This window comes from Bos indicus, chromosome X (genome assembly GCF_029378745.1).
Source record: "Bos indicus isolate NIAB-ARS_2022 breed Sahiwal x Tharparkar chromosome X, NIAB-ARS_B.indTharparkar_mat_pri_1.0, whole genome shotgun sequence".
NCBI classification, from domain to species: domain Eukaryota; kingdom Metazoa; phylum Chordata; class Mammalia; order Artiodactyla; family Bovidae; genus Bos; species Bos indicus.
Window position 1 is genome coordinate 14320449 of NC_091789.1, and position 27352 is coordinate 14347800.

Sequence of the window (27352 nt, forward strand, 5' to 3'; positions counted from 1 at the left end):
GAAAGTCAGTTGACCGTACATGTATGGGTCAACTTCTGGACCATCTGTTCTGTTGATCACTGTGTCTATCCTTCCGGCAATACTATTACATCTTGATTACTGTACCTTTATGATAAATCTTGAAATCAGATAGTATAAGTCTTTAACTTTGCCATTCTTTTTCAAAATTGTTTGTCTATTCTAGATCCTTTGCATATCAGTTTTGAATTTTAGAATCAGTTTATCAATTTTTACTGGAAAGCCTCCTAGGATTTTGGTTGGTATTGTGTTGAATCTATTTCTCAACTCGAGGAGAACTGACATCATATCAATATTGAGTCTTCTAGCTCATGAGGAGAGTATCTTTTTCTATTTAACCCGTCTTTAATTTTGCTTAGTGATCTTTCATAGTCTTATAGTTTTCAATGTCTAGGTCTTGCACATTTTTCATTCCATCTGTCCCTAAGTATTTCATATTTTGATGCAATTTTAAATTATTTTGAAAATCTAAATGTCTGTCTAATATATGAAAATACAATTGACTCTTGTATATTGACTTTATATGCTATAATGAGCCTTACAGCCTTATATGCTGTTAGTTGTTGTAGCTTTCTTGTATTAATTAATACATTCTTTAAAATTTTCAGTTTCAACAATTTATCATCTTTGAATAATAAGAACTTAACATTTTCCTTTCTACCCTAGATGCATTTTTTCTTGTCTTACTGCTCTGACTAGAATTTTTAGTATAATATTGAATACAAGTGGTAAAAGTGGATAGCTTTGATTTGTTCCTGATGTTAAGGGAAAATCATTCAGTTTCTTATTAAATATGATGTTAGCTATAGGATTTTCTTCAGACTGAGGAAGACCCCTTCTATTCTAAGAGATTTTATGCTTTTGCTAAGAAATTTTATGCTTTTGTCCAATGCTTTCTGTGTCTAATGAGATGATTATGTATTTTCTTTATTCTTTTATTAATACAGTGAATTATAGTGATTGATTTTCTTTTTATAATTGAAGTATAATTTGCAATGTTGTATTAGTTTTAAGTGTACAGTAAAGTGATTTAGTTATACATATACATATTCTTTAAATTTTTTGTTTTTAATTGATTTTTTAATTGAAGTATGATTGACTTCTAATGTCGTGTTAATTTTAGGTGTACTGCAAATTTATTCAGTTATATATATACATGTGTGTGTATATATTCTTTTTCAGATTCTTTTCCCATATAGGTTGCTACAAAATATTGAATATAGTTCCCTGTGCTGTACAGTAGGTCCTTGTTACTAATTTGTTTAGTATATAATAGTGTGTATTTGTTAATCCCAGACTCCAAATTTATCCCTTCCCTCTACTTTCCCCTTTGGTAACCAAAAGTTTGCTTTCTATGTCTGTGAGTCTATTTCTGTCTTATAAACAAGTTCATTTATATAATTTTTTAAGATTCCACGAAGTGATACCATATATTTGTTTTTCTCTGACTGACTTCACTTACTATGATAATCTGTGGGTCCATCAATGTTGCTGCAAATGGCAGTATTTCATTCTTTTTTATGACTGAGTAATATGTTGTATGTACCACATCTTTTTTATCCACTTATTGATGTACATTTAGGTTGCTTCCATGTCTTAACTATTGTAAATAGTGCTACTATGAACACTGGAGTAGTTGTATCTTTTCAAAGTACAGTTTTCTCTGGATATATGCCCAGGAATGGGATTGTGGGATCTATGGTAGTTCTATTTTTAGTTTCTTAAGGAACTTCCATACCGTTCTCGGTAGTGACTGCACCAATTTACATTTCTACCAACAGTGTAGGAGAGTTTCTTGTTCTCCACACCCTCTCCAGCATTTATTGTTTGTAGACTTTTTGATGGTGGTCATCCTGAATGGTGTGAAGTGATACCTCAGTATAGTTTTGATTTGTATTTCTCTAGTAATGAGTGACATTGAGCATCTTTTCATTTGGCCACCTGTAGGTCTTCTCTGAAGAAATGTCTATTTAGATCTCCTGCTCATTTTTTGATTGGGTTGTTTGTTTTTTTGATATTAAGCTGTATCAGCTGTTTGTGTATTTTGGAAATTAACTACTTGTTGGTCACATCGTTTGCAAATATTTCTGCCCATTCTGTGGGTTGGCTTTTCATTTTGTTTATGGGTTCTTTTGCTGTGCAAAAGCTTTCAAGTTTAATAAGGTCTCATTTGTTTATTTTTGTTTTTATTTCCTTTACTATAAGAGACAATCCCCCCCAAAAAATGTTGCTGTGATTTATGTCAAAGAGTCTTCTGCCTATGTTTTCCTCTAGGGGTTTTATATTATCCGGTTTTACATGTAGGTCTTTAATGTATTTTGAGTTTATTTTTATATATGGTGTTAGAGACTGTTCTAATTTCATTCTTTTACATATAGCTGTGCAGTTTTACCAGCACCACTTATTGAGGAGACTGTCTTTTCTCCATTGTATATTCTTGTCTCCTTTGTTGCACACTGTGCTGTGTACTTAGTCACTCAGTCGTGTCCGACTCTTTTGTGACCCCATGGACTGTAGCCCGCCAGGCTCCTCTTTGCATGGCGATTCTCCAGGCAAGAATACTGGAGTGGGTTGCCATGCCCTCCTCCAGGGGATCTTCTCAACCCAGGGATCAAACCCAGGTCTCCCACATTGCAGGTGGATTCTTTACCATCTGAGCCACCAGGGAAGCCCAAGAATACTGGAGTGGGTAGCCTATCCCTTCTCCAGGGGAACTTCCTGACCCAGGAAGTCCAACTGGGGTCTCCTGCATTTACCAGCTGAGCTACCCGGGAGGCCCTTGTTGTGCATTAATTGATCTTAAGTGCATGGGTTTATTTCTGGGCTTTCTATCCTCTTCTATTGATTTATATGTTTGTTTTTGTGCCAGTGCTATACTGTTTTGATTACAGTGATTGATTTTTGATAGTCAAACATAATTTGCATTCTTCAGATAAATCCCATGTAGTCATGATGAAGCATCTTTTTTACATATTGTTAGACTTTACTTTGAAGAAGGCAATGGCACCCCACTTCAGTACTATTGCCTGGGAAATCCCATGGATGGAGGAGCCTGGTAGGCTGCAGTCCCTGGGGTCGTGAAGAGTCGGACACGACTGAGCGAGTTCACTTTCACTTTTCACTTTCATGCACTGGAGAAGGAAATGGCAACTCACTCCAGTATTCTTGCCTATAGAATCCCAGGGATGGGGGAGTCTGTTGGGCTGCCGTCTATGGGGTCGCACAGAGTCGGACACGACTGACGTGACTTAGCAGCAGCAGCAGCAGACTTTACTTAATAAAATTTTGCTAAAAATTTTTGCATATAAGTTCTTGATGAATCTTGTTCTTTGTTTTCTTTCTTATAATGTCTTTGATTTTGATTCTGGAGTAATGCAGGTCTCACAGAATGGGCTGGAAAGTAATTCGGTAGCTTCTATTTTCTGGAAGAGTTTGTGTAGAACTGCAATAATTTCTTACTAAATGTTTACGAACATTCACCAGTGACATAAGTTCAGTTCAGTTCAGTTCAGTCGCTCAGTCGTGTCCGACTCTGAGACCCATGAATCGCAGCATGCCAGGCCTCCCTGTCCATCACCAACTCCCGGAGTTCACTCAGACTCACATCCATCGAGTCAGTGATGCCATCCAGCCATCTTATCCTCTGTCGTCCCCTTCTCCTCCTGCCCCCAATACCTCCCAGCATCAGAGTCTTTTCCAATGAGTCAACTCTTCTCATGAGGTGGCCAAAGTTCTGGAGTTTCAGCTTTAGCATCATTCCTTCCAAAGAAATCCCAGGGCTGATCTCCTTCAGAATGAACTGGTTGGATCTCCTTGCAGTCCAAGGGACTCTCAAGAGTCTTCTCCAACACCACAGTTCAAAAGCATCAATTCTTTGGCGCTCAGCCGCCTTCACAGTCCAACTCTCACATCCATACATGACCACTGGAAAAACCATAGCCTTGACTAGACGGACCTTTGTTGACAAAGTAATGTCTCTGCTTTTCAATATGCTGTCTAGGTTGGTCACAACTTTCCTTCCAAGGAGTAAGCGTCTTTTAATTTCATGGCTGCAGTCACCATCTGCAGTGATTTTGGAGCCCCCCAAAATAAAGTCTGACACTGTTTCCACTGTTTCCCCATCTATTTCCCATGAAGTGATGGGACCAGATGCCATAATCTTTGGTTTCTGAATGTTGAGTTTTAAGCCAACTTTTTCACTCTCTTCTTTCACCTTCATCAAGGGGCTTTTTAGTTCCTCTTCACTTTCTGCCATAAGGGTGGTGTCATCTGCATATCTGAGGTTATTGATATTTCTCCCGGCAATCTTGATTCCAGCTTGTGCTTCTTCCAGCCCAGAGTTTCTCATGGTGTACTCTGCATATAAGTTAAATAAGCAGGGTGACAGTATACAGCCTTGACGTACTCCTTTTCCTATTTGGAACCAGTCTGTTGTTCCATGTCCAGTTCTAACTGTTGCTTCCTGACCTGCATACAAATTTCTCAAGAGGGAGGTCAGGTGGTCTGGTATTCCCATCTCTTAAAGAATTCTCCACAGTTTATTGTGATCCACACAGTCAAAGGCTTTGGCATAGTCAATAAAGCAGAAATAGATGTTTTTCTGGAACTCTCTTGCTTTTTCGATGATTCAGCAGATTTTGGCAATCTGGGCCTAAAGTTTCTTTTGTGGAAAAGTTTTTAAACTACAAATTAATTTTTGTAATAGTTGTATGGCTAGTTGGGTGGTTGATTTCTTCTTTTGGAGGCTTTTTAAAAAAATATTTTAAGTTAATTTTTATTGGAGTATAGTTGCCTTACAATGTTGTGTTAGTTTCTGCTGTACAGCAAAGTGAATCAGCCACGTGTATACTTATATCTCTTTTTTTTCTTTTTTGGATTTCCTTCCCATTTAGGTCACTACAGAGCATTAAGTAGAACTCCCTGTGCTATACAGTAGGTTCTCATTATTTATCTATTTTATCGTACTAGTGTATATTTGTCAGTCCCAGTCTCTCAATTCATCCCACCCTCCCCACCAGTCTCCATATGTCTGTTGCTGATTTCTTTTTTTTAAGATTTATTGATATATTTTTAGCTGCACTGGGTCTTCGTTGCTGCACTCAAGCTCTGTCTAGCTGTAGTGTGTGGGGGCTACTCTTCATTGCAGCACATGGACTTTTCACTGCAGTGGCTTCTTGTTGCAGAGCACAGGCTGTAGAGCCTGGGCTCAGTAGTTATGGCACACAGGCTTAGTTGCTCTGAGGAATGTGGAATCGTCCCAGATCAGGGACCAAACTGGTGTCCCTTGCATTGCAAGGCAGATTTTAACCACGGGACCACCAGGGAAGCTCCTGATTTCTTCTTGAATGAGCTTTGATACTTTGTGTATTTAAACAAAATTTTCCGTTTATCCTTTTCATTGTCAAATTTATTATCATAAAGCTGTTGATAGTATTTTCTTATCATTTTACATTCATACTACTTAGCTATTTCTAAATAATAAATTACCCAAAACTTAACAGCTTAAAACAATACATATTTATTGTCTCATAGATTGTGCAGTTCAGGAATTTGGGTACAGCTTAGCTGGGCTTCCCTGGTGGCTCAGACGGTAAAGAATCTGCAGTGTAGGAGACAGGAGACCCAGGTTCTATCCCTGGGTAGGGAAGATCCCCTGGAGAAGAGAATGGCAGCCCACTCCAGTATTTTTGCCTGGCAGGCTACAGTCCATGGGGTCACAAAGTTGGACACAACTGAGCAACTTAACACTTTCACTTTCACTAGCTGGATCCTCAGTTCAAGGTCTCCCATAAGGCTGTAATCAAAGTGTCAGCTAGGGCCAGGGTCTCATCTGAAGACTTGACTAGGGAAGAATCCAATTCTATGCTCATATGAGTGTTAACAGGATTCAGTTCCTTGGGGGTTGTTGAACTGAGGTCCTCAATTTTTTGCTGGATGTTGGCCAGAGGGGCCCTCAGTTCTTTGCCATGTTATCTCTCCAGCACGGCAGCTTGTTTCATTCAAGTCAGCCATAGAGGGTAGCAAGATGGAGTCATAGCCTTGTTATAGAAGTGACATCCCTCTGCCTTTGCCATATTTTACTGGTTAGAAGCAAGTCACTAGGTCACTTCACACTCAAGGGGAGAGGACTACACAGGGGCATGAATACTGGGAGGGAGGCATCAATGGGGATCATTTTAGACACAATATTTGTAGGATCTATGTATTATAGTTTATTGACATTCTCAAAGAACCAGCTTTTCTTTGTTTTTCTGTTTTCACAGTGTTTGAATTCTGTCATCTTTACTTTGGGTTTATTTTCTTACTTTAAGTTTAATTTGTTTTTTATCTTAATTTCTTTTTTGGCCACACCATGAAGCATGCAGGATCTTAGTTCCTTGACCAGGGATCAAGCCCATTCCCCCTGCAGTGGAAGCACAGAGTCCTAACCACTAGACCACCAGAGAAATCCTTTTTAATTTTTTAATGTGAAAGCTAAGGTCATTGTTTCCAAGTCCTTAATGTTTTCTAGTATAGGCATTTAGTGCTATAAACTTTCTTCTAACAATTGCTTTAGCTACATCCTATAAATTTTTATGATTTCATTTTCTTTTTAGCTGTAGAATTTTTATTTTTATTGAGGTGTAATTGGCATATAACATACTAGTTTCAGATGTACAGCATAATGATTTAATATTCGTATATATTGTAAAATGCTCACCACAATAAGTCTACTTATTTGTGTGTTCATAATTTTCCATTGTCAACAACTGGCCATAACCAGAAAACTCAGCACCCTAACATTCTAGTTGACTCAAGCAATGAAAACGGGTTCACGTCATCAATCTTGATATTTTTGTGCAAAGCAACCCTAACAAGATGATACAACAGTGACTGCTACTCCAGGTGTACACAACAAAATCATCAATCCATTGGTGATATAAAGAACACTCTGACAGACACATTCTTTTGGGTTGGCTAAGGATCAGTCATGGTTCTGTTGGAGACAGGCAAGGAGTAAGTTACCAAGCCTGCTGTGTGAACTCTCTACCCACAACATGCAAGCATGAGATTTCCCTATTGTTAACTCCTGCAGTTTGAGGCACAAGTATCAGTGATGGGGCAGTGAAAGAGGGTCAGGGATTGGGCACCATTTGAGTCTATAATCACATATAACCTGGGGCCATTTGTTTTAATGGAAATTACTCTCTTCTTCATTTAAAAATGTGAAGAATAGATACCTCCGTTTTTTGTGGGTTTGCTCTTTCCTGATAATGTCAACTTTCTCAGACTCTTAGAATAAAATCCAAAGTTGTTACCAGGATGTTACAGCCCTGCCTGGCTTGCCCCAACTCTTATGTTTCTGAGCTCATCTCCAACTGCCGTCCCTCTTTATCCATCTGCTCCAGCCACTCTGGTGATTTGGATGTTCCTCAAACACACCTGGCTCACTCCTGCTTAGCGGCCTTTGCTATTGCTGTTCTCTTAGCCTAGAATGATCTCAAAGATCCTTAGAGCTCCCTCTCTCACCTCTTTCACGCCTCTCTTCAAATATCATTTCATTAGAGAGGCCTTCCTGACCATTTAATCTAAAACAGCAGCCCCTGCCATTCTCTGTGTCCTTTCTTTGCTTCATTTTTCTTTACACTTAATAATATGTTATTAACCTGAATATTTCCTTCCTTTTTGCCTGCTCCTCCCTCAACCAGACTGTCTGTTCCATGGTGGGAGGGTCTGTTTTTAGTTCATCACTAGATTTCCTATGACCAGCAGAGTACCTGGCACACAGTAGGTGCTTGTAGGTACTTATCAGTGAATTAATGAATAAATCTGATATATAGACATATGTCTATCTATCTAGATGTTTTTATATATGTATCCATAGATATAGAGAAGGAAAGCATTTAGAACATAAGATTCTTTATCCTCAGCTCCAGACTATAGAGGAAAAAAGCTCAACTAAAGCCAACTTTTCTTTCAGGATTTGAGTATGCAAATATATTTAGTATCATAAAATCTCTTTTATAAAGATGATTTTTTTTTTTTTTACTGTTTTCAGATTAGAAGTAACACTTTCAGAAAAGAAAATGTAAGCAATGCAGAAAGGACTCAGATGGAAAGTGAAAGTCCTCTGGACTGAAGGTGAGGAGAGAGAGCAGGCCTGGAGACTGAATTGGACTGTGCATTGGGACGGAACCCTGGGGAAACCGCAGCTGCACTAGAGCAGTTGTGTCAGCAGGGCTCATCAGAATGTCCCCACAGAAAAACTGGCCACATGAGACTGTCTTGCTTTGCTGCTTATTATCTTCTGTCTACTTTTTCTAGGAAAATACCTTTCAGCGTTTGTATTGTTTTAAGTTATTGAAGCTCGTTGTATACTAAAGAGCTTTCAGTCTGTCAAATTTGTTACAATTTTTTCCCTAAATTATTGTTCATCTTCTAAGTTTTTGGTGTTTTCTGCCATTCAAAAATGATTTTTATTGTGTTGTCAGTTCTAATAATCCTTTTCTTTTGTTGTCTCTGCCTCTGATAGCATGCTTAGAAACTCTTCTTCAGCCCCAGGGTTATAAAAGTGTTCACTTGAATTTTCTTCTACTACTGTCATAGTTTGATTTTCTTTTTCATGTTTAAATTTTCAGGGGACCTGGAATTTACTTGGTGAAAAGGCATGTCTGGAATGCTTGTGGTGTGCCAGGTTTTATTCCAAGTGCCTTACATGGATCATCACATTTGAATGCTTTGAAACTCAGGCGGTGGGTGATAATAGGAGCATTGTTTTCACAGGGGAGGAAATTTAGGAACAGGCAAGGTGGGTACTTGTCCAAGACCACACAGCTGGTGAAACCTGGCCCATCAGTGGGAAAGCCAAAACAGGGTTAAGGAATAGGGTCGGCATGTGAAAAGTTTCTGAAATATAGTAGTCAATAGAGGGTAGAGTTTTTTTACTACTATTATTGTTATTACACAGTTCTCATAAACGTAATTTCTGATGGCTGCAAATTATTTGAAAAATCGTGTATATTTAAGGCAAGCACAACTCTAAAATACTATTCCTTCAAAAACATGTTTAGGATTCCATGGTAACAAAACCTTTATTTAGAGAAACAGTTATCATAAAAAGAAATTCAGAAAGAACATTTATCAACATGTGAAGAGTTTTATAGGATATGGCATTATATATTTTTATAAAAATCTTATCTTTGCACTCCAGTTTTCTTAAAAGAGCATATTTTTAAAATGTTCTGATCAGAAATAAAGCCACAATAACTGTTCTTGTTTTTTTAAAAACTATAACAAAATAATGAAGCTGCTATGAAAAGCAGTTTCGTAGTTCCTTGAAAAGTTTAATATAGAATACCATATCACCCAACAATTCCACTCTTAGGTGTAGGCCCAAGAATTCAAAACAAGGAGTCAACCAATATAATTCAAAGCAAGGAGTCAAACAGATTCTTGTAACCAATTTTCAAAGCAGCATTATTTACAGTGACCAAAAGGTGAAAACAATCCAAATGTCCATCAACGTATGAATGGATAAGCAATATGTGGTACATATATCAGTTCAGTTCAGTTCAGTTGCTCAGTCGTGTCTGACTCTTTGTGACCCCACGGACCACAGCATGCCAGGCTTCCCTATATATCATCAACTCCCGGGGCTTATGCAAACTCATGTCCATCGAGTTGGTGATGCTATCCAACCGCCTCATCCTCTGTCACTCCCTTCTCTTCCTGCCTTCAATCTTTCCCAGAATCAGGGTCTTTTCCAATGAGTCAGTTCTTCACGTCAGGTGGCCAAAATGTCGGAGTTTCAGCTTCAGCATCAGTCCTTCCAATGAGTATTTAGGACTGATTTCCTTTAGGATGGACTGGATGGATCTCCTTGCAGTCCAAGAGACTCTCAAGAGTCTTCTCCAACAACACAGATCAAAAGCATCAATACTTTGGCACTCAATTTTCTTTATAGTCCACCTCTCACATCCGTACATGACTACTGGAAAAACCATAGCTTTGACTAGATGGACCTTTGTTGGCAAAGTAATGTCTCTGCTTTTTAATATGCTATCTAGGTTGGTCATAGCTTTTCTTCCAAGGAGCAAGCATCTTTTAATTTCATGGCTGCAATCACCATCTGCAGTGATTTTGGAGCCCCAAAAAATAAAGTCTTCACTGTTTCCATTGTTTCACCATCTACTTGCCATGAAGTGATTGGACCAGATGCCATGATCTTAGTTTTCTGAATGTTGAGTTTTAAGCCAATTTTTTTACTCTCCCCTTTCACTTTCATCAAGAGCCTCTTTAGTTCTTCTTCAATTTCTGCCATAAGGGTGGTGTCATCTGCATATCTGAGGTTATTGATATTTCTCCCAGCAATCTTGATTCCAGCTTGTGCTTCATCCAGCCCAGCATTTTGCATGATGTACTCTGCATATAAGTTAAATAAGCAGGGTGACAATATACAGCCTTGACGTACTCTTTTTCCTATTTGGAACCAGTCTGTTGTTCCATATCCAGTTCTAACTGTTCTTTCTTGACCTGCATACATATTTCTCAAGAGGCAGGTCAGGTGGTCTGGTATTCCCATCTCTTTAAGAATTTTCCACAGTTTGTTGTGATCCACACAATCAAAGGCTTGGCATAGTCAATAAAGCAGAAGTAGATGTTTTTCCGGAATTCTATTGCTTTTTCTATGATCCAACAGATGTTGGCAATTTGATCTCTTGTTCCTCTATCTTTTCTAAATCCAGCTTGAACATCTGGAAATTCTCAGTTCATGTACTGTTGAAGCCTAGCTTGAAGGATTTTTGAGCATTACTTTGCTAGCGTGTGAGATGAGTGCATATGTGTGGTAGTTTGAACATTCTTTGGCATTTGCTCTTCTTTGGGATTTGAATGGAAGCTGACTTTTTCCAGTCTTGTGGCCACTGCTGAGTTTTCCAAATTTGCTGGCATATTGAGTGCAGCACTTTCACAGCATCATCTTTTAGGATTTGAAATAGCTCAGCTGGAATTTCATCACCTCCACTAGCTTTCTTCATAGTGATTCTTCCTAAGGCCCACTTGACTTTGGACTCCAGGATGTCTGGTTCTAGGTGAGTGATCACACCATCGTGGTTATCTGAGGCATGAAGATCTTTTTGGTATAGTTCCTCTGTGTATTCTTGCCACCGCTTCTTAATATCTTCTGCTTCTCTTAGGTCCATACCATTTCTGTCCTTTATTGTGCCCATCTTTGCATGAACTGTTCCCTTGGTATCTCTAATTTTCTAGAATAGATTGCTAGTCTTTCCCATTCTATTATTTTCCTCTATTTTTTTGCATTGATCACTGAGGAAGGCTTTCTTATCTCTCCTTGCTATTCTTTGGAACTCTGCATTCAAATTAGTATATCTTTCCTTTTCTCCTTTGCCTTTAGCTTCTCTTCTTTTCTTAGCTATTTGTAAGGCGTCCTCAAACAACCATTTCGCCTTTTTGCATTTCTTTTTCTTGGGGACGGACTTGATCCCTGTCTCTTGTACAGTGTCATGAACCTCCGCCCATAGTTCTTCAGGCACTCTATCAGATCTAATCCTTTGAATCTATTTGTCACTTCTGCTGTATATTCATAAGGGATTTGATTTAAGTCATACCTGAATGGTCTAGTGGTTTTCCCTACTTTCTTCAATTTAAGTCTGAATTTGGTGATAAGGAGTTCATGATCTGAGCCACAGTCAGCCCCCAGTCTTGTTTTTGCTGACTGTATAGAACTTCTTCATCTTTGGCTGATTTCAGTATTGACCATCTGGTGATGTCCATGTGTAGAGTCTTCGCTTGTGTTGTTGGAAGAGGGTGTTTGCTATGACCAGTGCATTCTCATGGCAAAACTCTACTAGCCTGTGACCTGCTTCATTTTGTACTCCAAGGCCAAATTTGCCTGTTACTTCAGGTATCTCTTGACTTCCTACTCTTGCATCCCAGTCCCCTATAATGAAAAGGACATCTAAAGGCTATTTGTTCTAAAAGGTCTTGTAGGGCTTCATAGAACCATTCAGCTTCAGCTTCTTCAGCATTACTGGTTGGGGCATAGACATGGATTACTGTGATATTGAGTAGTTTGCCTTGGAAATGAATAGAGATCATTCTGTCGCTTTTGAGATTGCATCCAAGTACTGCATTTTGGACTCTTTTCTTTACTATGCTGGCTACTCCATTTCTTCTAAGGAGGTCTGCCCACAACAGTCGATAGAATGGTCATCTCAGTTAAATTCACCCATTCCAGTCCATTTTAGTTCGCTTTTTCCTAAAATGTCAATGTTCACTCTTGGCATCTCCTGTTTGACCACTTCCAATTTCCCTTGATTTGTGGACCTAACATTCCAGGTTCCTATGCAATATTGCTGTTTTCAGCGTTGGACTTTACTTCCATCACCAGTCACATCCACAACTGGGTGTTGTTTTCACTTTTGGTCTGCTGCACCCAGAGCCCTTGCCTATGCGGCAGGCCATTGCTGACCCGTACCTTCGCAGGAGACACCTAAACCCAGTTCTGGCTCAGTCTTTGTGGGGTCTCTGGGTCCTGGCATGCACAAGGTTTGTTTGAGCCCTCTGAGCGTCTCTGGCAGGTAAGGGGTTTGATTCTAAATGCAATTTTGCCCCTCCTACTGTCTTGCTGGGGCTTCTCCTTTGCTCTTGGACATGGGGTATCTATTTTTGGTGGGACCCGGCATTCTCCTGTTGATGGTTGTTCAGTAGCGAGTTGTAGTTTTGGCATTCTCACAGGAGAAGATGAGCGCATGTCCACCATCTTAATTAATCTTGCTCTATAATGTTGGTACATATATACAATGGAATAATTATTGTACAAAGGAAGGAAATTCTGAAATAGGGTACAACATGGATTAACATTGAAACCTTATACTAGGTGAAAAAAAGTTAGATACAAAAGGACAAATATTGTATGATTTCACTTATATGAGATACCTAGAATTGTCACACTCAGAGAGACAGAAAGAACAGTGGATATTAAGGGCTGCCGGGAGAGTAGAAGGGGAAGTGATTGTTTAATGGGCTTATGTTTGAAATAATGGGAAGTTCTGGAAATGGATAGTGACTCATCCCAGGTGGCAGTGGTAAAGAACATGCCTGCAATGCAGGAGAGGCAACAGGAGCCACAGGTTTGACCACTGGGTGGAGAAGATACCCTGTAGAAGGCAATGGCCACTCACTCCAGAATTCTTGCCTGGGAAATTCCATGGACAGAGGAGCCTGGTGGGCTACAGTCCAGGTGGTTGCAAAGAGTCAGATATGACTTAGCCATTGAGCATGCATGCAGTGTTGTTTGCACAACATTGTGAATGTACTTAATGCACTGAACTATTAAAACAATAAATTATATATATTTTACCATAAACAACAATGACAGCAGCAACAATGACAAAAGGAGTCAAAATTAGGCTATTTCATAGAGTTGTTGTTCAGTTGCTAAGTTGATTAAGTTTGTTCAATTTCATATGCATTGAGTCGGTGATGTTATTTAATCATCTCATCCTCTGCCACTCCTTTCTCCTTTTGCCTTCAGTCTTTCCCAGCATCCGGGTCTTTTCCAGTGAATCAGCTCTTTGCATCAAGTGGCCAAAGTATTGGAGATTCAGCTTCAACATCAGTCCTTCCAATGAATATTCAGGGTTGACTTCCTTTAAAATTGACTGGTTTGATCTCCTTGCAGTCCAAGGGACTCTTAAGAGTCTTCTCCAGCACCACAATTTTAAAACATCAATTCTTTGGCACTCAGCCTTCTTTATGGTTGAACTCTCACGTCTGTCCATGACTATTGGAAAAAACAGGGCTTTGACTATATGGATGTTTGTCTCAGAGTGCTGGGCTTAAATGAGATAATTATTGTGCTGTGCTTAGTATAATGCTGGGCTTACGAATAAATTTCTAATACTTGGAACCATTTGAAGATGGAATGGGCTTCCTTAGGGATGGGATAGTGAGTGAGTCCATGCTACTGGATGTGTTTAACAGGAGGTGGATCAGACTTAAGTTTCGTATGCAAATGAATCACCTGGGGATAGTGTTTAAATACAGATTCTAATTTAAATAGGTCCTCTGTGGGGCATGACACTCTGCATTTCTAATAAGCCCCAGGTGATGATGAAGATGCCTAGTGATGAAATTTGAATAGCAGGGAGCTAGATGATTCTTTGGAGTGAGGGGATGCTGGAGAAGGTCTGTGATACTCCATCAGGTGGAGCATTGAATTAGATCTCTGCTGTCCATTATGGTGGCCACATCACCATATGTAGCTATTTGAAATGTATCTTGTCTGAGATGAGTTGTGGGTGTAAAATACACAAGAACTCAGTATAAAGAAAAGAAACTGTAAGACAGCTCATTAATACTTTTTATATTGATTACATTCTGAAATATTATTTTGGTTATATTGGGTTAAGTAAATATTGTTAAATTTTTTACAAGGGCTGTGAATAGAAGGTGATTGGGCAATAACTAGAGGGTGTCAAAGGATTAGAAGAGGATTTTCTTGCTTTGGCAGCCTGGAAAGAATATGAAGCCAATAAGAAAGGGAGACTTTGGCTCTCCAGGATCAGCAAGGTGGGTGAGTGAAGGAGTGAGGTCTATAAGAAGGAAAGGAGGTTAAGACAAAGTTTGTGTGGCTTGTATTGTTGTTTAGTCGCTAAGTGGTATCTGACTCTTTGTGATCCCATGGACTGCAGCATGCCGGGTTTCCCTTTCCTTTACTCTTGTGGCTTGTATACAGGTGTATAAAAGATGGAAAGACTGGAAGGAAACATGTAGAAATGTTAATGCCAGTATCTAGGTAGTGGGGATGACGTTTGCATTATATTTTTGTGAAAGTGAAAAGAAGTGTTACTCGGTTCAGTTGTGTCTGACTCTTTGTGATGCCATGGACTGTAGTCCGCCAGGCTCCTCTGTCTGTGGAATTCTCCAGACAAGAATACTGGAGTGGGTAGCCTTTTCCTTATCCAGGGGATCTTCCCGACCCGGGGATCAAACCCCAGTCTGTTGCCTTGCAGGCAGATTCTTTACCGTCTGAGCCACCAGTACTTCTTTGTATATGTTTTTGTATTTTCCTTTTTCTTCCATAAAGATGCATAACTTTTAAAATTGGGGAAATGTAGAGGGACCAGAAATTAGAGGTAGCTTGGAACACTGACTTTAGCACATGAGGCCACCCCAGAGGAACGTGTGACAGGAGCACACAAATCACAAGAATGATAGTATAATAAGCAAATGTGTAGGCATAGAAAGAAGACTAGGAAGAGGTGCTCCACCCTGTTAAGAGGAGTATCTCTGGATATTAGGATTTCAGGTAATTTATTTCAGTAATCTTTTCACTCCCAATCCAGGGATGGAACCCAGGTCTCCTGCATTGCAAGAGATTGTGGATTCTTTACCAGCTGAGCCATAAGGGGAGCCCTAAATACCATCATTTGACTTTTGTATATAATTCACTTTTTGTGTATACAGTTTTAAAATGATTATGTACTTTTTTATAATCAGAAAAAGAAGCTATTGTACTTTTGAAAAATAGGCATGTTCTTGCCTCACAGAAAATAATAGTCTCACTATATCCTGTGTTGATAAAACCACATCTTAGGCTCTCGTCTTCTTCCAGCTTGGAAGAAACAAGTGGCGTGTAGAACCGCTTGTGAACTGCCTATGCTGCTGCTGCTGCTGCTAAGTCACTTCAGTCGTGTCCGACTCTGTGCGACCCCATAGATGGCAGCCCACCAGGCTCCCCCGTCCCCGGGATTCTCCTGGCAAGAACACTGGAGTGGGTTGCCATTTCCTTCTCCAATGCATGAAAATGAAAAGTGAAAGTGAAGTCGCTCAGTCGTGTCCGACTCTTAGCGACCTCATGGACCGCAGCCTACCAGGCTCCTCCGTCCATGGGATTTTCCAGGCAAGAGTACTGGAGTGGGGTGCCATTGCCTTCTCCGGTGAACTGCCTATGGAGAGGGCCAAATCGCGGGAAACTGGGCCTGCTACAGTGGCTGGGAGTGGCCTCTGGCCAACAGCCAACAAGAAAGTGAAGCCCTGGTGGTACAGCTGCATAGAAGTGAATTCTGCAACAACCTGAGTGAGTTTGGACATGAATTCTTCCCCAGTCAAGTCTTGAGATAAAAACACACTGGCTATTTACAGGATAGGAGGCAGGCGGTCACTACAGGTGGGTCACTGCAAGATTATTGCATAACACGCAATAATCTGGAGAGAAAAGGGAGGAGGGAATGTCTTTCAGGGCTGTTTAAGAATCACTGAAACAATGGAATATTACTCAGCCATAAAAAGAATGAAATGATGCCATTTGCAGCAGCATGGATGGACCTAGAGACTGTCACACTGAATGAAGTCAGCTAGAGAAAGATAAACAGCTGGTTCTTAAACAGCCCTAAAAGACACTCCCGCCTCCCTTTTCTCTCCAGACTTTTATGAAGTGTTTTTCAAGTATTTTTCCTATTTAAAAAAAAAATGAGTTGCCTGTCTTTTGATTGCTGAGTTTAGGAGTTCTTTATTTATACTGGATATGAGATTTGGTGGGATACGTGGATTAAAAATCTCCTCTCCCAGCCTGGAGCTTACCTTTTCACTCTCTTAATTGTGACTTTTAATGAAAATAAAAATGTTATCAATATTTATTTTTTCCCTCAGTTTTATTGCAATATAATTGACATAATATTGTATTAGTGATGTGAACTTCACCTCAATTAATTTAAAAAAAGGGCTTCTGACTCCAAATAAAATTCTTTTTTCATTTTTTTAAGACGAGGTGTTTCTCTTGGGAGAGTAGAAAGATGAAAGCACTTTTTGGTTCAACATAAGTGAGAGTTTTCAAACAGAACTATCGAAGAGCTTAATGGGTTGACTTGTGATCTATGCTTACACTGGAAATATTCTAGCAGGGACTGGACAACTGTCTGTAATGAATATTATAGAAGGGAACTCTAAATCTCCTTCTGACTTGAAGATTCAAGGATTCTATTCACTTGAATAGCTGATCTCTTGGAGAGAGCAGAATTTGAACATTCCTGGCACCCACAACTACTGCATAACCCAAGACAGAGTATACTCAAATTTGGGTCGTGTGGTAGAGACTATACACAGAAAATGATTAAAAAGTGGCCAACTTTGACAAATTTTTTTTTTAATTTGCAGTTAAAAAAAATTTTGGAAACTAAGCAAACAGCAAATGTGTTAAATAAAAGTGTGCTATATGTTTATAGTGTTGTTTCTACAAATGCTATTTTAAAATTAATCTATTGTAGATCTTTTAAAATAAGTCATTTGAAAACAATGCTTCTTTTAATGAAGTTTACCTAGGTGTTTGGTGAGATTATCTGGCAGTGGCTGAGGCAACAAAAGTGCAGTACAGTCTTGTAGCAAAGCTAAGAGAGTGATTTGGTCAAAAGACAGCTATAATTCTACAAGGTTGGGCAGTCTGGATGTGAGGGACAGGCCCAGGTCACAGCTACAGCTAGACATACAGTTCATGTTACTGGAGAGAATATCAGATCAGATCAGATCAGTCGCTCAATCGTGTCCGACTCTTTGGGACCCCATGAAACGCAGCATGCCAGGCCTCCCTGTCCATCACCAACTCCCGGAGTTCACTCAGACTCACGTCTATCGAGTCAGTGATGCCATCCAGCCATCTCATCCTCTGTCATCCCCTTCTCCTCCTGCCCCCCAATCCCTCCCAGCATCAGAGTCTTTTCCAATGAGTCAACACTTCTCATGAGGTGGCCAAAGTACTGGAGTTTCAGCTTCAGCATCATTCCTTCCAAAGAAATCCCAGGGCTGATCTCCTTCAGAATGGACTGGTTGGATCTCCTTGCAGTCCAAGGGACTCTCAAGAGTCTTCTCCAACACCACAGTTCAAAAGCATCAATTCTTCAGTGCTCAGCCTTCTTCACAGTCCAACTCTCACATCCATACATGACCACAGGAAAAACCATAGCCTTGACTAGACGAACCTTTGTTGGCAAAGTAATGTCTCTGCTTTTGAATATGCTATCTAGGTTGGTCATAACTTTCCTTCCAAGGAGTAAGCGTCTTTTAATTTCATGGCTGCAGTGATTTTGGAGCCCAGAAAAATAAAGTCTGACACTGTTTCCACTGTTTCCCCATCTATTTCCCATGAAGTGGTGGGACCGGATGCCATGATCTTCGTTTTCTGAATGTTGAGCTTTAAGCCAACTTTTTCACTCTCCACTTTCACTTTCATCAAGAGGCTTTTGAGTTCCTCTTCACTTTCTGCCATAAGGGTGGTGTCATCTGCATATCTGAGGTTATTGATATTTCTCCCGGCAATCTTGATTCCAGCTTGTGCTTCTTCCAGCCCAGCGTTTCTCATTATGTACTCTGCATATAAGTTAAATAAGCAGGGTGACAATATACAGCCTTGACGAACTCCTTTTCCTATTTGGAACCAGTCTGTTGTTCCATGTCCAGTTCTAACTGTTGCTTCCTGACCTGCCTACAGGTTTCTCAAGAGGGAGGTCAGGTGGTCTGGTATTCCCATCTCTTGAAGAATCTTCCACAGTTTATTGTGATCCACACAGTCAAAGGCTTTGGCATAGTCAATAAAGCAGAAATAGATGTTTTTCTGGAACTCTCTTGCCTTTTCCATGATCCAGCGGATGTTGTCAATTTGATCTCTGGTTCCTCTGCCTTTTCTAAAACCAGCTTGAGCATCAGGAAGTTCACGGTTCACATATTGCTGAAGCCTGGCTTGGAGAATTTTGAGCATTACACTAGCATGTGAGATGAGTGCAATTGTGCAGTAGTTTGAGCATTCTTTGGCATTGCCTTTCTTTGGGATTGGAATGAAAACTGATCTTTTCCAGTCCTGTGGCCACTGCTGAGTTTTCCAAATTTGCTGGCATATTGAGAGCAGCACTTTCACAGCATCATCTTTCAGGATTTGGAATAGCTCAACTGGAATTCCATCACCTCCACTAGCTTTGTTCGTAGTGATGCTTTCTAAGGCCCACTTGACTTCACATTCCAGGATGTCTGGCTCTAGGCCAGTGATCACATCATCATGATTATCTGGGTCGTGAAGATCTTTTTTGTACAGTTCTTCTGTGTATTCTTGTCATCTCTTCTTAATATCTTCTGCTTCTGTTAGGTCCATACCATTTCTGTCCTTTATTGAGCCCATCTTTGCATGAAATGTTCCTTTGGTATCTCTGATTTTCTTGAAGCGATCCCTAGTCTTTCCCATTCTGTTGTTTTCCTCTATTTCTTTGCATTGATCGCTGAAGAAGCCTTTCTTATCTCTTCTTGCCATTCTTTGGAACTCTGCGTTCAGATGTTTATATCTTTCCTTTTCTCCTTTGCTTTTCGCTTCTCTTCTTTTCACAGCTATTTGTAAGGCCTCCCCAGACAGCCATTTTGATTTTTTTGCATTTCTTTTCTATGGGAATGGTCTTGATCCCTGTCTCCTGTACAGTGTCACAAACCTCATTCCATAGTTCAGCAGGCACTCTATCTATCAGATCTAGGCCCTTAAATCTATTTCTCACTTCCACTGTATAATCATAAGGGATTTGATTTAGGTCATACCTGAATGGTCTAGTGGTTTTCCCTACTTTCTTCAATTTAAGTCTGAATTTGGCAATAAGGAGTTCATGGTCTGAGCCACAGTCAGCTCCTGGTCTTGTTTTTGCTGACTGTATAGAGCTTGTCCATCTTTGGCTGCAAAGAATATAATCAATCTGATTTCGGTGTTGACCATCTGGTGATGTCCATGTATAGAGTCTTCTCTTGTGTTGTTGGTAGAGGGTGTTTGCTATGACCAGTGCATTCTCTTGGCAAAACTCTATTAGTCTTTGCCCTGCTTCATTCCGTATTCCAAGGCCAAATTTGTCTGTTACTCCAGGTGTTTCTTGACTTCATACTTTTGCATTCCGGTCCCCTATAATGAAAAGGACATCTTTTTTTGGATGTTAGTTCTAAAAGGTCTTGTAGGTCTTCATGGAACCGTTCAACTTCAGCTTCTTCAGCGTTACTGGTTGGGGCATAGACTTGGATTACTGTGATATTGAATGGTTTGCCTTGGAAATGAACAGATTATTCTGTCGTTTTTGAGATTGCATCCAAGTACTGCATTTCGGACTCTTTTGTTGACCATGATGGCCACTCCATTTCTTCTGAGGGATTCCTGCCCGCAGTAGTATATATAATGGTCATCTGAATTAAATTCACCCATTCCAGTCCATTTCAGTTCGCTGATTCCTAGAATGTCGATGTTCACTCTTGTCATCTCCTGTTTGACCACTTCCAATTTGCCTTGATTCATGGACCTGACATTATATAGTCCTTCCAATTTAGAAAGATTCTAAGCTGTAACCCCCTTAGTCTGGCTGAAAGAGAATACTTTGCTGAGATGTAAATTTAAGGGTATTCACATTTCGGAATGCATGTACAGGTTTCTCACATTATTTTTAGTAAGGAAGTTTCTGAAGGTAACAAGGCTATTACTAAAGTTGAAAGCAGTGTCGCATAGTGGTTAAGAGCTTGGGCTCTTAAGTGAGAATTGAATTTGAATACCAGCTTTGCCACTCACCATGTTACTCTCTTAACTTCTTAAGACCTCACTTTTCCTGTCTATCAAAAGGGGGAAATAATAGCCCCTATCTCATAGGGTAGTTTTGTGCACATGAAAGCTTTTGTACCACCTTGGTAAGTGTTCCATAGTGTCAGCTGATACTATGTGTGCTGCCTGAATAAATTTTTTAAGTGGGGACAAAAAAGCAAAATGTGAACTAAAATGAGAATGATCCTTTTTGAACAAAGGTATTCTGAACATTCATTCATTTAACAAATAATCATTTAGAGTCACGTGCTTTGCGCTGACTTTTACTCAACATCTAAACCATACTATTTTGCATTCCCGTGTGATTATGGATCCTTCATGCAAGAGGCTTAAAAATGTAGCCCATTGGTTAACGTAATCACCTAGGGTGATTTGAAGTTGTCCCTTCTGGTTCCTGGGCGTGGCTAGAGCCCGAAGCTGGTCACCAGGCCCTCTTATCGTTTGCTGGCTGATTGTGAGGTCCGGATTAACTCTCAGACTCCCCTGTTAGTATTTCCACTCTTCATCTTATCTAAAACTTTTTATGGTTCCCTTTTCTGCTTCTAATTTGCTCTTTCTTAACCATGCTTTGGTTCCAAATAGGAAAAGGAGTACGTCAAGGCTGTATATTGTCACCCTGCTTATTTAACCTATATGCAGAATACATCATAAGAAATGGTGGGCTGGAGGAAGCACAAGCTGGAATCAAGATTGCCAGGAGAAATATCAATCACCTCAGATATGCAGATGACACCACCCTTATGGCAGAAAGTGAAGAAGAACTAAAGAGCCTCTTGATGAAAGTGAAAGAGGAGAGTGAAAAAGTTGGCTTAAACTTCAACATTCAGAAAACTAAGATCATGGCATCTGGTCCCATCACTTCATGGCAAATAGATGGGGAAACAGTGGAAACAGTGTCAGACTTTATTTTTCTGGGCTCCAAAATCACTGCAGATGGTGACTGTAGCCATGAAATTAAAAGATGCTTGTTCCTTGGAAGGAAAGTTATGACCAACCTAGATAGCATATTCAAAAGCAGAGACGTTACTTTGTCAACAAAGGTCCGTTTAGTCAAGGCTATGGTTTTTCCAGTAGTCGTGTATGGATGTGAGAGTTGGACTGTGAAGAAAGCTGAGTACCAAATAATTGATACTTTTGAACTGTGGTGTTGGAGAAGACTCTTGAGAGTCCCTTGGACTGCAAGGAGATCCAACCAGTCCATCCTAAAGGAGATCAGTCCTGGGTCTTCATTGGAAGGACTGATGTTGAAGCTGAAACTCCAGTACTTTGGCCACCTGATGTGAAGAGCTGGCTCATTTGAAAAGGCCCTGATGCTGGGAAAGATTGAGGGCAGGAGGAGAAGGGGACGACAGAGGATGACATGGTTGGATGGCATCACTGACTCAATGGACATGGGTTGGGGTAGACTTCGGCATTTGGTGATGAACAGGGAGGCCTGGCGTGCTGTGGTTCATGGGTTCGCAAAGAGGCGGACACAACTGAGTGACTGAAGTGAACCGTGCTTTGAGGGCCTGGCGACCTCAGACCTGATGCTGAGGTTGTTTGCTTACTTGATCTTTATTTCTGTCTCCTCCGCCCCCATCTCCTCCCCCTGCCCCGTCTCCCCAGCTCAGCTGCTGCTGCTAAGTCACTTCAGTCGTGACCGACTCTGTGTGACCCCATAGACAGCAGCCCACCAGGCTCCCCCGTCCCTGGGATTCTCCAGGCAAGAACACTGGAGTGGGTTGCCATTTCCTTCCCCAGTGCATGAAAGTGAAAAGTGAAAGGGAAGTCGCTCAGTCGTGTCCGACTCTTCGCGACCCCATGGAGGGCAGCCCAGCTCAGGCACCCCTCTAAATACCGCTCATGCCTTTCCCCACTTTTAAGATCTTTGCCCCGCCTCCTCACGCTCCCTTCATTCCCGTACTCTGCGCGCAGGCGCCCCACCCCTCTTCTTTCCCTAGACCTCGCACGCGCGAGGTGGGTGGTGATACTGTAACAAGGCATCACTGCGCCCACGTTAGCTGCAGAAGCTGCTACATTCTTATACCTTAGCCTCTTCTCCCTGCACTTCCCTAAAGTCAGGTTTCCCCCTCTGGGCCTTTGCGCCAGTAGCCTGCCCTACTCCCCCGTTAAGACCCTTGTCATCTCCGCCTCTTTCTTCGCGCCTCCGTTTTTAGGCTTAGAGGGGCGGAGTTGGGATGGCTGTACCACCGTTGCCGAGGCGACAGCTTGGTTACTTCCGTTGGTATCAATGCTTCCGGGTTGGCGTTGCAGTGGCGCTTCCGACTGTGGGAGCCTCGGCTTCCCAGTCGTCCGATGAGCCCGAGCAGGTGAGGGGGAGCTCCTGCACTTCCAGGCCGGGGAGCGGGGCTGGGCCGCGCCAGGCCGCGCGGGGCCGGGCTGGCCTGGTTCCCGACCTGGGAGGGGCTTAACGGTCCTTTGATCTCTCTCTCCCCTCAGCTGAGTCCCTTCCCTGTTTTTCACTCTTCTGGCATCGGTGGTTTTACTTCTTCGATTGAACCCTGCTTCCTCGACCCCCCAGGGAGGCCGCCTCATTAAGGCGCCTCCCTTCTCTCCACGAACTCGCTCTGACAGCTGAGGAACTGGCAAGATCCTGCTACCCAGAGGGTGAATGGGTATCTTTCCCGGAATAATCCTAATTTTTCTAAGGGTGAAGTTTGCAACGGCGGCCGTGATTGTAAGCGGAGTAAGCAAACACCTCCATTGTACTAGTGTGAGGGATGCTGTTGAAAGGTGCTCCCTTTCAATTTCTACCCCCTGTCACTCCTTGAGATCAAGGCATTGAAGGCATCTATTAAAATGCAGTTCAGCTAACTGATTGGGATGTCAGCCATTATGAATATGAATTAGCTTCTCAGATAAGGTAAAAGCAGGGACATTTGTAGTTCTCTGTCAGTGTTTCCTTGTTGTCTTTTTTTTTTCAGACCAGGGGTGCTTCAAGTCATCATCAACTCTCCCCTCACCTTCATTCCCTACATCATCAAGTTCCTTTGTGTCTCCATTTTAGAAGTTTATCTCCAATCTTGCTGCCAACAAACATCTTGTCTGCTTTACTTCACACCATCCTAAGCTAGTTTCCTTGCCTCTCCTGTTTGTAATCCATTGCTTGCTGCAACCCTAGTAGGCTAACTAAAATGTGGTAGATTTCATCAGGTCACTAGTCTATTCAAAAATTTACAGTATCCCTTCCACCCTGCCACACTCACTTTGATTTCATGCCTTTCAACTGAATCTGTTCCTTATCATACTGTTTGTCTGATATTGTTTCAATATAAACAATATGTAAACAACATATTGTTTCAATATAAAATAATTCTCTGTTCCAGTTAGGTTGCGTTCTTTCTTCTGAGAACAAACCATACTGATGCTTGCCTCCACATCCTGTGTTTTTCCCCAAATTTGTGTCTCTACAGCCTGTTCTCCCCTTACTCTCTCCTTTACCTACACCTGTGAATATTCTACCTGCCCTCTATCAAGGCCCACTTTAAGTTCTCTCATCTCCATAAGCTTTTTCGAATTATTTAAGCTCATGTGGGTTGGTTCCTTTTCCATGCTTGTCCTGCTCTTATAGTTTGTGCTATATAGTTTAGCACTTATTTTTTTTTTCTCTGATGAACTACTTTGATTTCTTCCACCGGATTATAAGCTCTTGAAAGGCAAGTACTGTATTTCATACAACTTTTATCCCCACACCCATCTCCTTAATTATCCAGGAAACATAAATATTGTTATGGTGTTAGAACATGTTATGTGGTTTTCTTTTAAACATGGCATTTGTACCTGTAGCACATTGGGCATTTAGTATGCCTTCAATAACCATTTGCTTGAGTCTCTATTTTATCTTCTGAATCTGAGAATATCTAATGCCTACTCTTTCTTAAAGGGGAAACCAAGAAAAGCGCCTGGATTTTTCTGACCAGAGCTTTGCAGTAGTATGACAGGATTATGTAACTTGTGTTCTAGGACATTCTTCTCACTCTTTAGGCTATCAAATTTTCCTTAGTCAGATTTCAGAATATATGTCTGCATTTTGAAGGCATTTTTCATTGGCTTCTTTACACAATGAAAATACTTAAGGTACTGTATTTCTATTTTAACTCAGATGTGGCTTCTTTTACACATATCTGGGGATAGACCCCACAAATCAAAATCCTTTGGGGAGTATTTTACACAAATAATTTTCTGCAACAAAACCTAGGGAGAGAGTCTCTGAGGATCAGCAAAGTGTCATGTACAGAGTGTGTAGTATTGGTCGGGTCCAGCAAGTTATCTTTCTGATTTCCCCTGTAACCTTTTACATACAGGCTGTATATGTTTATAAAGGACATCACGGTGGAACCAACCAAGTATTTAATGGATGTGTACCCAATTCTGTGTAAGCTATTTTAGGGGTTATAAAAAGTACCGTGAGACCAGGTGCCAGCCTTCAGGGATCTTACCTAGTTAAGAGAGAAAATAACACGGGGCAACCAGAATATAAAACCTCATCCTAGTCATTATTTGTATGCCTGAGATTTAAGATATAGAGGAGATAAATGAAGGCTCAAAAGAGCATTACACAGCTGTGGAATAGGTATGACATAACATGCATGTATGTATACAGCCTTATGTAAAAGACTTGGAGATTATAGCTGACATTTTAATGATTCAGTAGTGTGATATGACTCCCATAAAAGCGACTGCAATTTTCAGCTATAGTAATTGAAGTGTAATATGGAGAACAACAAAAATTATTGGTAGATATTTAGCCTAAAAAATAAGTTGTAGGAGAAAATGGTAGCTGTCTTTAACTGTTTGAAGGAGTCCCCTAGGAGAAAAGAATAAATTGTTCATACTGCATCCAAAATATGAGTGAAAACTAGAGGAAGACAGACTTTTGGCTCAGTATGAGGAGGGAATGTCTAAAATCAGACTTAAAGATGATACAGGATTTCTTTGTAACAAGATTCTTTCCCTGCATTGGAGGGAAAGAAAGTTTACTATCAGATGGGAGTGGGAAGATGGCAGTGGTCCCAGACTTTCAGTCTTCATGGACCAGTAAAATTGAAATGAAGGTGTGGGGAGGCGGCACAAATTAGGGTAGCCAGTCTTATTTTGCCAAATAAGAACACTAAACAAAATCAACTACCAGCTACTACATTTCATGTAAGAAAGGTGATTTTTGAAAAATGCTCCAGGAGTAGGAAGAACATGATCTTCTAATAGTCCTTTAAATGAGATACATTTAGCTGAAAAAAGGCACTTGGTGCCCTTATTTTCTTTATTTCAATTCAGAATTGTGAAAATTTCATTAAAGAACTACTGGGCTAACTGACCAGAGATTGTGACTGGCCTTTCTGCTCCCTGCTGTGGCTTTGCCCCCTGCCTTTAACTGCATTAGTATTATTCTCTGAACCCTGAGTACATCTTTATTAGAAGGCAGGTAGCAGGTAGTCAAGTCAGGCTTCTTCTATAATGAAGAGTTGAAAGAAGTGATAAAGAGAGAGCTTTCGAGAGAAGCATAGCTGCCTTTTGAAATGTTTGACTGTTTTGGGAAATCTCTAAATTAGTGACTGGAAAGGGGATTCCCCCTCCCCTAAACTTAGAAAAGGGATGTGCTAGTTCCTTGCTTTTCCATGTCTACCCTTTCATTGTGTGTGTCATGTGTTGCTATTATTTGTAGTTTTAAAATATGGGCATAACTGAAAATGTTGATAAGGTAGTATTTAGTACTCAAGACTCTTCTTTCAAGCTGCAGCTGATATTTAAAGTACTTATTCCTACTTTGCTTTTTCGAATTCTTTGAAACAGTTTTCCTCCAAAAGAGCTATGTATTGCCCACTCTGTATGTCAGATGGACTGGCTGATCATATTATGCATGAAAGGAAGTTTCCATAATTATTTTTGTGGCCTCTTAAACATTTGTCTGCATGTTAGCTATCCTTTCTGGAAAGTTGTTTTTCTGTGCTTAGTTGCAGAGGATTCCTTATGCGGAAATAAAGCAAAACCTTGTCTCCTCTTAAAAAAAAGCGAAAAAGTGAAAAGCGAAGTCGCTTAGTCGTGTACGACTTTTTGCGACCCCATGGACTGTAGCCTGCCACGCTCCTCTGTCCATGGGATTTTCCAGGCAAGAGTACTGGAGTGGGTTGCCATTTCCTTCTCTTAAAAGAGACTGTCAATTCAGTGCTAATCCCAGATTGGGCAGTAGGGGAGGTGGGCAGTAAGTATTATCTGTTAAAATATATATATTTGAGTACTTAACTATTCAAAAAATGTAATAATGGTAACTAATAGTTGTTGAATTAGGTGCCAGGTACTTTTCTAAGAGTTTTATGTGTTTTATTTAATTTTCACAACAATCCTATGATATAGTACTTATTATTATCCCCATTTTACAATTCAGCAAACTCAGGCACACGTGGTTAAATAACTTGCCTGAGGTCACAGAATGAATAAGTGGTGGTGCGAGTATTTAAACCTAGGCAAGTCTAACTTCGAATCCTCATCCCTGGCCAAAGACCAGTTGAAGTTGCTTTTGAAATTCAATAGTAGGCAGACCTTGAAGATCTGAAAAAAGGAATATTTAAGAGAAATCTGAGAAGCCGTCCTAAGAAAATAGCTTCCAGCTGGACCAGAATTGAGTAGGCAAGGCCTAGAGCAGTAGGTCTTAAAGCTTGAAAGTATCAGCATTGTTTGTAAATTTTCACATTCTCAGGCCAGACCCAGACCACCGATCAAAAACTTGCAGAA

General features: G+C 40.6%; 1 protein-coding gene across 5 annotated transcripts in view; it reads left to right on the top strand.

Moving 5' to 3' along the window:
• Positions 1-22858: 22858 nt before the first annotated feature.
• SLC25A14 (solute carrier family 25 member 14) overlaps positions 22859-27352 on the top strand; it is a 40178-nt gene continuing 35684 nt past the window's right edge. The window contains exons 1-2 of one of the 5 annotated variants that reach the window (XM_070784708.1): positions 22859-22932; positions 23063-23309. In XM_070784708.1, coding sequence (XP_070640809.1) covers positions 23235-23309 — 75 coding nt within the window. In that variant the 5' untranslated portion in view covers positions 22859-22932; positions 23063-23234. The remainder of the gene's footprint in view (positions 22933-23062; positions 23310-27352) is intronic. The other 4 variants (XM_070784710.1, XM_070784711.1, XM_070784712.1 and 1 more) reach the window with 4 other exon arrangements.